General features: G+C 50.9%; 1 protein-coding gene across 1 annotated transcript; it reads right to left on the bottom strand.

The window, feature by feature from the left end:
* Positions 1-1,404: 1,404 nt before the first annotated feature.
* Positions 1,405-10,908, bottom strand: TEX45 (testis expressed 45). Its single transcript, XM_026654911.1, has 6 exons — positions 10,365-10,908; positions 9,094-9,197; positions 8,117-8,211; positions 7,869-7,984; positions 2,155-2,240; positions 1,405-1,593 (listed from the first exon to the last, which is right to left on the bottom strand). Exons 1-6 carry the CDS (start codon positions 10,906-10,908, stop codon positions 1,405-1,407), a joined length of 1,134 nt encoding a protein of 377 aa, XP_026510696.1.
* Between the last annotated feature and the right edge of the window lie 2,201 nt (positions 10,909-13,109).

The following is a 13,109-nucleotide window of genomic DNA, read 5'->3' as shown; positions in this document are numbered from 1 at the left end:
TTGCTAAGTACTAGCCTGAAACCTCCCCTCCTGCTAGACTTGCTGCTGCCCCCAGCTGCAGGGAAATCGCTTGGCCCAAAGACCCCGCTCAGCTCCAGCTGTACGTGAATCCCTTCAAAAACAACAAGGAGTCTGGTGGCACCTTAAAGACTAACAGATTTATTTGGGCATAAGCTTTCGTGGGTATGCATCTGAAGAAGTGAGGTTTTTACCCACGAAAGCTTATGCCCAAATAAATCTGTTAGTCTTTAAGGTGCCACCAGACTCCTTGTTGTTTTGTAGATACAGACTAACACGGCTACCCCCTGATACGTGAATCCCTTCTTCACCCTTCAGTGACTGGCCCCTTTGCACCTCCTGAACTCCAGAGCTGGAGGGACATGGCCAGAGAGTTTGGGTGCCCTACCTCTGCCCACTCCCCGTCCTGCAGAGCAACAGCAACCCCTAACTGAAGTCACTGGGGCTCTCTGTGGGTGTCTGGGCCCTACACATATCCCACTTCAGGGTGGGGACACAAAGCCATAACAGTGTGATGGGAACTACAGGGGCCCAAGCTGCCATGGTGTCCCTGGTGCCGCCTCGGGAGCAGAGATAAGTCACAGGCGTCAGTGTGGGTACAGTGCCACCATAAAACTCTGCTTCCATAAGACAGAGAAATAGAAGGGAGAAGGCTCCGCAGCAGATACAGGGTGGGGCCAATGCACAGGACCCTGACCTGGGACTGAGGAGACCTGGGCTCTTTTCTAGCAAGGTACTTGTCTGGCCTCCTCCCGGTCGTGCCCGGGCATCTCACAACCAATGAATTTTAGCCACACAGGGGTAGGAAGTATCATCCCCTTTTCACGGGGCAGATTCAGTGACTTACCCCATGTCACACAATGAGGCTGCGGCAGAGCTGGGAACTGAACCTGGGTCTCCCAAGCCCCTACTCACTCGACCGCCTCTTTTCCCTAGCCAGTCCCCAGCTCTGCCACTCACCTGCTGCATGCCCCTTTGCAAGCCACTTCATCTCTGTGCCTGTCCCCTTTTTCACTCGCTGTCCATCTGGTCAGTTCAGACAGGGCAGGGACAGTCTCCTGCCCAGTGAGTGAGCAGCGCTCAGCACAAGGGGGCTCGGCTCCCAGCTGGGATGTGTTACCCACCCCCATCAAGGGGAAATGGAGCTAGGTTGTGACCCCTCCCCGCTGCGAATGGGAGTTCAGCAGGAGCTTCCCGGAGCTGACCTGGAGGCAGGTTTGTCCCTGCTACGACTCCGCCCAATTCCTGAGATGAGTTTGGCACCGAGACCTCAGCCAGGTGCTACAGACCCCAGGGAGGCCATCTCCACAGAAGCCAGGTACCTGTGTTTATTTGTAGGCAGCCCCCGGAGAGTGGCATTGAGAGCCACCCTAGGAAGGCGGCACGTCATGTTGCAAAGACCATGCGCCTCTGGGGGTTGTACTTCTTCAGGGTGCCCAGGGGGACGCTGCTCACTTGGAAGTTCCCCCCGCAGATAGTCACAGGGCCGCTGTACTTGGGGGTGAACTCATCTTGATGCTCAGTCCCAAAGAAGCGCTGCCCCTGCCACGGCGGGACCAGGTGAGAGTATTTTATCTGGGGAGACAGGAAAAGCCATTGCGGTGGGGGGGGGGGGATTCCGTCATTAACCTCACAGCCCCTAGAAGTCAACCACCGCTCAGCTCTCTGGCTGCTGAGCACTAGCCCGTAGGGAGCAGGGTTCAAGTCTATGCCAGCCAGCAGCTCTGAGCAGCCTGCCCCCTCGCTTGCTCTGACCCTGCGTGCCCTCTGGCAGAAAAGCAGAGGCTTCCCTGCTGAGAATGGAAGAGGCAGATCCCCATGGCAGCTGGGGTGGCTCTGGCCTCACCCAGTAACGCCCGCACCCTTCCACTGCCAGTCTGTTCACTGGAGAGCCTTTGGTATCTAAATAGGCCCGCTGGGGGGCAGCACATTGTGTACTGGGCTATTAACTGGGCCAAGGTCAGAGGTGGGCAGCCCCCGACCCTTCCCTGCTCCCTCCAGAGAGGCCTACTTGTGGGGTCCACTTGCAGTGTCCTTTTCCCTCCCAGCTGCTGGGGGGCATGAAGAGTTGCTCAGCTATCCTTCTCACCAGGCCTTTGTCCTGAACCTGGCCCCATACGCCAGCTATTGCCGTACCTGCTGCAGCGACTCTTCTGAGGGCCGGAGCATCCACTGTCTGTGCGGGACCAGCATAGCCTGTGTGGTCGTGACAGTGCCTTTACCTGCTCACAAATGGAATAAAGAGCAAAGTCAAGGCATGAAATGAGCAGGAAACAGGCAAGTTAAAGGTCTTGAGAACATGACCTATGAAGGAAGGCTGAAAGAATTGGGTTTGTTTAGTTTGGAAAAGAGAAGACCGAGAGGGGACATGATAGCAGTTTTTAGGTATTTAAAAGGGTGTCATAAGGAGGAGGGAGAAAACTTGTTCACCTTAGCCTCTGAGGATAGAACAAGAAGCAATGGGTTTAAACTGCAGCAAGGGAGGTCTAGGTTGGCCATTAGGAAAAACTTCCTAACTGTCAGGGTGGTTAAACACTGGAATAAATTGCCTAGGGAGGTTGTGGAATCTCCATCTCTGGAGATATTTAAGAGTAGGTTAGATAAGTGTCTATCAGGGATGGTCTAGACAGTATTTGGTCCTGCCATACGGGCAGGGGACTGGACTCGATGACCTCTCGAGGTCCCTTCCAGTCCTAGAATCTATGAATAAGTTTTTCAGTTTGACTCAATCACAGACGTGTCTGGGGTCTGCACTGACTGGGAGAAGAGACACAGGCCTCACCATGGGCAGCTCACTGCACAGATGCAGGCAGAAAAACTGCCACGGTGCATAAGGAAAGGGATGAAGAATGATATGGAAAACACTGCAATGCCAGTCTCTACATTAATGGTGCCACCTCATCTGGAATGCTGCGTGCAGGACTGGTCACCTGATCTCAAAGGACACAAGAGGATTAGAGGGAGTTTAGAGACAGGGAGGAGAATGATTACAGCTCTGGAAAATCTTCTCTATAAAGACAAATGTTGAAGACTAACTGTTTATTTTAGAGGAGGTGAATGAGAGGACATGACAGCAACATACAGAATCATGAATGTCACGGAGAAGGCAGATTGGTCACTGTTCACTCTGTCATATACAGGTGGACACAAAGGCAACAAGTTTAAGAATGATCAAAGGAGGATTTTTCTTCACCCAATGCATAACCAACCTGTGGAACTCACTGTCACTAGACATCATCAGGACTATGGAGAACACAAACATCCATTGTTAGACCCTCCTGCCCCTCAGCCAACCTCTCTCGACACGGGTTAGAGAGAATCTACCCTTACAGCCAGGCTATTGCAGAACTGTCCGTTATGGGGTTAACACCTTCCCTGAAGCATAGGGTGCTGTCCACGGTCAGACACAGGAGAGGGGATTACTTTGGATCTTTGCTCTGAATCACTATAGAAATTCCCAGGTTAGTGCAGGAAAACTCGACCTGCCGAGATTCCTGCTCCCAGTGCTTCAGAGACCTGGACTCTATCCCCTGCCGGCTTGAGAGGCAAACTGGGGGCAGTTCTGTGCAGCCCGCACAATGCACAGCCTGCCATCCCAGCACCCTATCCCAGTTCTCCCAGCCTAGGAGCAAGGGAGTGTCAGGTTGCTCATGCAGGGGGAGCAGGATAGCTCCAGAGCTGTCGTTGTGACAGGGTGACTGGCTTGTGGTCCAGAGAGCCTGGGGCTAAGCCAGCTAGGGGAGCCGCTCACACAGACCCAGACTACTGGACATTCTGGTACTTCAGAGTGACCTCATCCCCCTCAGCGTGACCTTGCATGCACAATGCGTGAGCTCACACCACCACTGCTATTGCTGGCCTGACTTTGCATGCACGGTGTGTGTGACACTGGCAGACCACGTGCTCTTCATTATGGGATCTCCCATCTGCTACTGGACAAAACAATATCCATTTCTATCTTAGCAGCGGCAAGGGATTCACATTAGAAAAGCCGGACTGTCCAGTGTAAAACCGGATGAATGTCCTGCCTAAAACCAGCCCAGATGATAAGATGAGCCCCATCTGAGAGGAACCAGGTGATTCAAATAGAAAAGGCAGCAGGTCTCCTGCAGTGAGGAAACTGCCGAGAAAGGGGGTCTCCTGCAATAAGCCCCAAGGAAGGGACAGTGCCTCAGGGCGGAGGGGCTGTGCCCAGTGTGAGACTGGATGGATGTTTCTCTGTGTGTGTGTTTGCCTTTGGGAACTTCGTTCATTTAATAAAAACCCAGACCAGGACACTGATTGAGCAGCACTGTGTGGACTGTCATTGAAGGAGCCCTGAAGAAGGGGAAAACATAGGCAGGGCACTGCAGAGGCACCCTGGGCCACAAGGGGGCGCTCAGGTGGTGGCCACACTGAGCAGGATACATTCAGTCAGTAATAATGCAAATAAGAAGGAATGGACACGGACACGGACACACACACACACACTCTCTCTCTCTCTCTCTCTCTCTCTCTCTCTCTCTCTCTCTGTGTAGATTCCAGAGCAAAGAACCAAGAGGTTAGAGGGGATCTTTTTAGCCTCTTCCACACAAAGCCCCGTATAAATCCCGGCCTGGGACTGCACAAGCAAAGCTTATAATTCACACACTCCACTACCTCTTCCAACCCAGCGAGAGAGAGAAGGCCTTTGCTTCTGGAAGTCAGCTGTGGCAATTCCAGCAAGAGGAAGAGAAGAGCGAGTGTCTGGCTCGTGTCCAACGGCATATGCTACAAGCCACCCACAAGATGGCAGTGCAACCCTGAGGCTCACACAGGTGGCACCTTTCTGGTCTCTGAGCACTTCGACACTGCTCCTCTGGGGAGGTGGCCAGCCTTCCAGATTAACATCCACCTGCCAGTCCCTGGGAGTGCTGACCAGCACTGCCAGGTGCTGTGCTAGCACAAGTTCCCTGCCTGGCTTTTGGGAGTCCCATTCTTGTAGACAAAGACAACCCCCATCCCAGTGCAGCACATGCCTGCAGCCTCCCACCCAAACACGCCCATCACTTCGATACCCAGCTCACCCCGCTGCAGCAGAGTGACTGGCAGGGGCAGAGCACCAGGATCCCATGCAGAGGAGCAACCGAGAGCACCCGGCACAGCAGCCTGAAGCTGCTCCTGGGACATGTCCCAGGGTTGGGAGCCGCGCTAGGGTCCGAGGGACTTTGCCTTACTGGGATAATTAAAGGGCACGTGGCTCTCGAGGTGGCTCTTGCTGCTGGACGTCTCCCTCTGGCTCTTGGGTGGCGGCTGATAGTCCGAGTGCTGCGTCGTGCTGAAGAAACAGGCGTTTAAATGTTTGTCACCCAGGGGCACTTTGCTTTGTCGTCTCCACGGTGGCACGTCTGGCTGAGGTGGACGTTCCCCCAGGTCAATCTGGAGTAAACGAGAGCAGAAGTTAACGGGCAGGTGCTGTAGCCAAATGCTCCACTTGGCTTCCAGCCGTAAGTATGAGCACCCCACTCAGACAACACAGAGAGGGCCCAGGTCCCCACTGTTAGCTGCAGGATTCTGGCATCCTGCATTGCTTCTGCCTAGGGATGGTGACTCCACAATGATCCCGCGGTTCTCGCCAGCTGGCCTTTGGGGAATGAGCTCTCTGTAGCTGACCTCGCTGGAGGCTGCGAGCCTGCGGCTGGAGGCTCTCCGCGAGCCCTGGCAAAGGGTGCACTGTGGCAGTCGGCACAGGAGCCAGGCCTCCTAGGGTATGTGCCCAAAGACTGGGACAGGAGACTGGCCATGCGTGAATGTTACGAGTGAGCAAGGACAGAGTGTCTTTTAGAGACCCCAGCCTGCAGCAGGAGGCAGCTCTGATCCTGTGACACACTCAGTGATCTTTAGAACACAGTGCTGCTCCGTGATAGCTGCTGCTGAAAGGTGAAAGGCAGGGCACAGACCTGGGTGTGGAAGAATCGGCTAGTGGTGGTGGTCGCACGCTCCCGACTCCTCTCAAGGTCTTCGTCGCCTTTAGGGATCGATGAAGTCTGTTTGCTTAGACACGTAACTTTCACGGGGGCTGGTAAAGGCAAGAAGTGAATCCTGTCAGCGTTCCCAATTCTGAACAGGTTGTCGCTACCGCAGCATTCCTGGGTGGGATGGACAGCTGGAAGGACCCTCCCAGCTGTGTCCTCAGCACGTGGAAAAAGGCTGGTCTTGTGGTTAAGGCACTAGGTGGGGGCAAGAGATTTGGGTTCATTTCCCAGTTCCGCCACAGACGCCTTTTCTTGGGCAAGTCACGTAGGGTCCCAAGCTTAGGTGGGGGCGCTTCACCATTCCCAGTCAGAGATGCTGGGTCCTGAGCATTTTTGAAGATCTGGCCAATGATTTTGGTGCCTAAGTAGGAGCTGAGCTCCTGACAATCTACACCTTAGTATCTCTGAGTCTCAGTCCCCTGTCGGTAAAATGGTAACAATAATCCTTCCTTTCTCCCGCCTCTCTGAGCTCTTCAGGACAGAAACTCTCCTGCTATGTGTATGTGCAGCACCCAGCACAATGGGACACATTGCCATGGTTAGGGCCTCTTGTTGCTACTGTAATACAAACACTACTGGGTAGGATACAGGGTTGAGTAGCTGTGGCTCCCAGTTATGTCTGAGCTGAGGCAGAATGCTGGCAGCTGAGCTTTCTGGTCACAGGATCTGCTGCCTCTGGGACAAACCAAGGACGGGAATAACATAGGGGTAGGAACAGGACAGATATCCATGTGGAGGCCATATCTTCACTGACTATGGGCCAAATGCAGAACTGGTGTAAGCAGGTCCGTTCCCCCCCCCGCTGAAGTCAATTGATATACACCTACTTACATCAGGCATTTATCTGGCCCAGCATGGTCTCTGAGACTTAGCGATGGGGGGAGAAATTTCTCTGAGCACGATCGAATTTGGGATAAAACTGGCCCCAGATTTGATCCCCCAAGCACTGGCTTAGGTTTTGCAAAAACAAAGTCATCCAAGTTTTGCACTAGTCCAGTAGGGGCAATAACAGTGAGATCTTGCATCGTGCTAGTAACAGGGAGACCAAATTTCCCCAGAGGAAGAGTCAAGCCAAGGAAATTAACAGGTGTGGTTCTCAAAGCACACATCTGTCTGCCCCTTGAAATGGGGTGGGAATATCTTCAGAAAGTAGAAAACAGTGCGAGCAGGGAGCATGGCAGAGGAAAGGTCAGTTGTAAATGCTACGCTTACCCCTGGGGGAATATCTATGGCAAAAAAATAAAAATTCTGTGCACAATATTTTAAAATTCTGCATATTTTGTTTGTCAAAATAACACAATATAATCATACCAGTTTCAATTATTTTGGTAATTTATTTCAAAATACCTGTCAGCAAGTAGTCTGTAACAATACAGACAACAAAAAATATTCAGGAAATGGTTTTTTGACAAATAGATTCCTTATTAGGCATATTAATACAGAACTCTGAGTAATCATTGAACTATAATAAAAAAACGCATTTTCTGCATCCCTCAGAAGCAATGCAAAGGCTTGGTGGAGTCAGGGATAATGGAGGAGCTGAGGGCGAGGGAAGGAATTGCTGGGAAGGAGCCTGGGTGTGAACTTGGAGGGTTTGGGGTATGGGTGGGAATAAGTCTGGAACATGTTTTTTGGGGGGGGGGCAGGTAGGGATTGTTAGGGAGCTTCCCCCATGCAGACCCTGGCTGACCCCTAGCCTCTCCCATTCATTAAAACATTAAAAATATGTGCAGCACATGAATGATGCGCGCGTAATGGCGCAGAATTCCCCCAGGAGTATACTCTCCGGCCAATAGGAAGGCACAACAGTACTATCTATGTGATCTCTCACTGTGTCAGGTCACCGTCCCTCCATACCTAGCTCTCGCCGTGGGAACGACTCCAGTGTCACAGTAAAGAATCTGGTGCGACCATCCCCTGGCTTGATGTTCGTCTTGTGTATTTGGAAGGCAGCACATTCTTTGTCATAGACTCTGCAGGCATAAGATGTGAGTTGCTGAGATAAGGTAGTGAGCTGTGAGTGACGTGCTCAAAGACAGCTTGCCTTTAGCGAGCACCACAGAGCCTGGGACAGCAACAACCCCTCAGATGTACTTCTTGGCTACCTGTGGTTCCTTGTGTCCTGGAGAGCGTAGGCACGTTTCTCCTCGCTGGTGCTGACACTGCTCCTGGGGTCTCCAAACACAATGGAAGACTTGCTCTACAGAGAAACCACCTCTGAGTGATGCTGTCTGCTACAGAGCAGACCTCACCAGCTAATTACAAGGGAAACAAGGACTTTGCTGACTGTCTCCACGAGCACTCAGGCTTCCCCAGCACATACTCCAGCCAGTGGTGCAGAAACCATGAGGATGAAGGGCACACATCACCCCTTCGTTGCCTTCTGGAATTCCCAGTTCCAAAGAGACTATTCCTTCATTCTGGAAAGCTAACAATGCTGCTGGACAGGCCACTCCATGGATCAACAGGTGTTTTACTGGAAATCCAAGTGTGACTCTCTAGGTGGGGTGCACAGACTGGGATAGCTCTGATTAGCAGAGTCTAGATGAACCCAGAAATATCATAATTCTTTGCACTCATGGCACCTTAGCACCCACATTTGCCAACAGTCTCACAGCAAGTCAGTGGTAGAGCTGGGATTAGAACCTGGCAGTTGTGACACCCAGTCAAGATTCGTGATATTCACTGCAACAGATACTGAGCCCAAGGCTCGGAAGGGACCAAGCAAGGACTGGATATTTATATGGATAATGAGAACAGCCAGCGTTACAAATCGGATGAAATATATACACGAGCTACAGAGTCTCCTGCTTCAGGCACAAGCCAACCACCAGCTGATGATGTTAGAAAGCAGCTTCCCATATGGACAGGTCATTACAGAGTAACCTGCACCTTCTTCTGAAGCAGGTGTTCAGAGACAGGATCACAGGACTGGCAATTCCTATGCTCCCCTCCCCATAGCTAACCACTAGGCTCCACGTCCACAGGCTGCCTGAGTGGGAAGCAGTGTTTTAGAAGGCTTAGTCCCATCATAATATGAATTGGAAGCAGCATGGCTGAATTTATAGGACTGTGATGTTACCTTTCCACAGGACTTCACAGGAGGGATCCAGCCACCCTCAAACTGTGCTTGATAAGAAGTGCCATAGTAGGAGCATCTGTCACCTTTAATTGTGGGAATTCCTCCTGCCAAACAACACAGGGAGGGAATGATCTGAGTTACTCCTTTGCAGTTCTCAATTACAGTTCTTAGGAAGTGTAAGAAACTGACATGGGAACTAGGGTTCCAAGACAGCTGCTCTCTGCCCAGTCTCACACTGACCTGGAGTATCTACCCACTACAACTAGAGGAAAACGCTATTCAGCCTTGGCTACTTCATCCCTGACAACCCTTCAGCCTGGGGCGCGGTCTGCCTAGAACAAAGGGATTTTGTGCTGCCCATCCCCCAGTCACTGCGTTTAGGAGACCATGGTGGCTCTCAGGTTGGGCAAGTATCCAGAGCTAAGAAATCAGGGTCTGATAGCAAGGACACAAAGTGGCCTTTTCCACAGATCAAAGATCACTCTCTCCTGGACCAAAAACAAACAGACCCACCACCGAAGGAGCAAATTCCACTGGACCTACTCTGGAACTGAGGCCACAGTTCAGCAAAGCCCTTAAGCACAGGCTTTGCGAGTGGGAATTGACTTCTTTAACAATATTGCATCTTGGCTCTCCTGTAATTGCCTAGTGTGGTGAGGTCACTGGCTGGCATGGCAAGTAAATGCATTCACTGGCTTTTCAACTCCGGAGGTCTGGGTCCAAATTCTGCACTAGGTCACTAATGTGTCTGTGTCAGGTAGACCCGATCTGTGCACAACACAAAACCACCACACAGTTTTGCACAACTGGCAGCCTGTGCTAAAGAGAAGCACAGGCTGTAACAGAAACCAGGGATATTGGGAATGCTGCAAGGCAGGACTGCGTGCACCAGCCAAGCTATGGGGTGGGGGCCAAGACTAGAATATCAGAGGGTGCTGCAGATAAAGAGGAAGGTGCACTGGCAGAGCTGCATAGTGAAAGCTTGTATCATCACATGCACTGCCAGCCACTGCTATAAGCCTCTCGCTATCATGATCACCAAATTCACACATGAAATTATAAAAGGGAGACCAGTGATATTTAAATAGTTCTAGATCCTAAAACTCAGCACTTTGATGATAAAGGACTCCACTCACTACAGTAAATACAGACTTAAACTGGTTGTAATGGAAACCTAAACCAAGCCAATGAAAACCCCAGTGCCCATGCATGCCACCTGCCCTGAGACTTGTGAGGCCACAGCCTGACAGAGAGAGCCCCAAACAACTCACCCAGATGCACACATGGCGCTTTGGCAATGGGCTCAAATATCTCATACGCTGGGTATGAAAAACGATAGACAGAAGGCAGGAGCTTTAGTTTGTCTTTGTCTCCACAAGGAAAATGATCTTCCTCCTTATTGTAATCAGCTCTGGTGGAGGCTGGTCCCTGCAGAGTCACGTCTGGCCAAGGGTAGCTCTCCCTTGCAGTTGAGGTGAAAATTTTGGTCTGGGAATCTGCATGCATTTGGAGGTGAGATTCTGGTGGACAGACTTTGGGCTTTGGTTCCAGGGATCTCACTGGAAATGCCAGGTGGGTTTCTGACCAGGTTTCCCTGGCTTTATCCATATCCTGATTCAAAACACCCTTGGAGTTTGGAAGCAGAATTGGGTCTGGTTTGTAACTGCCCCATAAGGGAGGGAAATCAGTGCGGAAAGGAGATTCAACAACGTTTCCCTGTGGTCTATGGTCAAACCCTATCTGAAAATGTGAGGCCTTTAGGAAGGGAATCCCTGTGAGCGGGGCTGGGATTAACGACTGGCCAGTGGCTGCCATTTTCCCCTGTAAAGGAAGAGACATGATATCAGACTCAGGTGCTTCGCTGCCTTGGTCCCTTCCTAAAGAACAAAGAGCAAGAGCCTCCAAGAGATAAGAAGGAACAGGAGATAAGGATCTTTATTCTCTGACTGTTCCTTACAAGATGTCCAAGTAAGGCCCTTGGTAGGAGGCGCCTGCATCATCCCAGAAGCAGCCACTTTTGAACAGCAAACATTTGCACTCTCTACAATGAAATGAGCTCCCAGCAATCCCAGAACTGCGGGTACATCCTCCCATGGAGCTGTCCTGCTCTCCCCCACTGCCATGATAAGAGCAGCCCAGAAGCAACTGGGGCTTTGTCCTGCCTCAGATACAAATTCATCTCTGCTGTCAATCCATGGACATTGCAGGGTTACTACCGGGAAGAATCTGGGCCACAGAATCTCAGGGATTCATGGGAGTTTAGCATGCAGGAAGTTGGCCTTTTGGACCACTTGCTAATCACCCCGTGCCAGGTTCTGGGATATTTCTAACAGGATTATTGGAACCAAAAGGGCAATATTTTAAAACATGGCCAAATGGGGCCAGATGATAGAGGGACGTTAGCCAAGCTCCTCCATCCAGGATTGGATGTGCCATGTGTACAGTCGGTGCCTATTACCACAGCTGAGACTCAAACTGGGCCCCGGGTAGTTCAGAAAGCAGTTTTATAGAATGAACCAAAGGCAGCCTGCCTCAAAAGCAAACCAATAGGACCCATGCTGAACTAAGCTGGGCTGGGAGTCACCTCCCCTCTGGCTGAGTAAAAACCACGCTCTCCTAGTCTCAGCTGGGACTCACTTCCCATGGCCAAGCTGGTCAAAGGAGAGGTGCTAACCTGGTCTCGGCTGGGAGAGGCGCTTCCCATCTCTCACAGGAGAGCCTGAATGGGTTCTCTTATATAAATGGCCATGCATGTGACTCATGAGTTTGGATAGAGCCACATGCCAGCTGGCATCTGTGGACACTAGCTCAGAGCACTCGGCAGTGGGCTGGCTTTGCACCTCTATGGTCCAAATTAATGCAAAGCATGTAAGCGTGTTTAATAAACACCTGCATGTGTACCAGAGTTGGTCTTTCCTATAAACGAGATTAAATTATCTTTCCAAGGTGACTGACTTTGATCAGTGTATTATTATTATTCCTTGCACCCCAATCAGCAATCATTGTGCTGGTACATGCTTACAAGGAAATAACAGGCCCTATCCCCAAGAGTTTACAACCTAAATAGCCATAAATTGGCCATACGCATCAAACACAAGACCCCAGACAAGAAAAGGAATTATTTAGACTTAGAAAAGAAAAACTGAAGACAACCTAAACCCAGTGAGTAACAGCCTATGGGGCAAATCCTAGAAAGGGAGCTGGCTCAGCAGGAGTTCACACACTAATTAGCATCTGACAACAGAACTGTGGCCTCACACAATAATGCTAATCAATGTTTCTCTTCCTTTGAACCCTCAAATGGTACCCCTCATCCATTCATTGCGCCTGAGACAAGTTGACTGTAACTCATCTCCTCCCAAAGCTAAACAATCAACTGCAGAATTTTCAGTGTCCTGTGATGTTATCATAAAAGCATCATGTCATAATGGAATCTCAGCAGCGGAGAGGTGAAGAATCTGATATCTGGAGTAACAAAGATGGAGAAAGTGAGAACAAGAAACAGAGAAATGACTGGAGAGCAAGAGGGCTAAAGAGAAGGAAAACATGCGTACGAGAGAGTAAATTACAGGTGCCAGTGCCATAAGATTTCAGAGAAGCAGCAGTGCTACGTCTGCTTATGAACTGGTAGCCTAAGCCTAGCATAGGCAAGATCAGTACCATCCCTGTCAAACCCTGGTCTCCTGCCCCACAACGGCTCATGGTTGGTGGTGACATTGTGGGATTGTGACATCAAAGGTAAATCAGCCAGTTAACAACCCTCTATCCCAGCCCAGGGAGCAGAGCTACCATACCCTCATTCACAAACCTGAGGCCTGATTCAGCAAAGCTGCTGAGCAGGAGGTACCCACAGAACAGATACGGAATGGAACGTGCAATTTGTGAATTCGTAGGGTAGCTCTGCTCCCTGGGGAACCAGTAATGCGGGAGAAGGGGATATGAGGTCAGCTTCAGAGTCGAAGCACCACACCTCACATTTACACAACCTAGCTGTTTCTCACACACTCTCAAGAAGT

Source organism: Terrapene carolina, unplaced genomic scaffold, assembly GCF_002925995.2.
Source record: "Terrapene carolina triunguis isolate 2854851 unplaced genomic scaffold, T_m_triunguis-2.0 Scaffold194, whole genome shotgun sequence".
Lineage (NCBI taxonomy): Eukaryota > Metazoa > Chordata > Testudines > Emydidae > Terrapene > Terrapene triunguis.
This window is presented reverse-complemented; position numbering and strand designations above follow the sequence as displayed.

Bases quoted from the DNA above. Each gene is read 5' to 3' on its own strand.
- TEX45 (XM_026654911.1), bottom strand. From the start codon at position 10,908: ATGGCAGCCACTGGCCAGTCGTTAATCCCAGCCCCGCTCACAGGGATT. The intron at 7,985-8,116 runs GTAGCCAAGAAG...TTATGCCTGCAG, and splicing joins CAGGACACAAGGAACCACAG to AGTCTATGACAAAGAATGTG. The intron at 1,594-2,154 runs GTACGGCAATAG...CTGTCTCCCCAG, and splicing joins CAGAAGAGTCGCTGCAGCAG to ATAAAATACTCTCACCTGGT.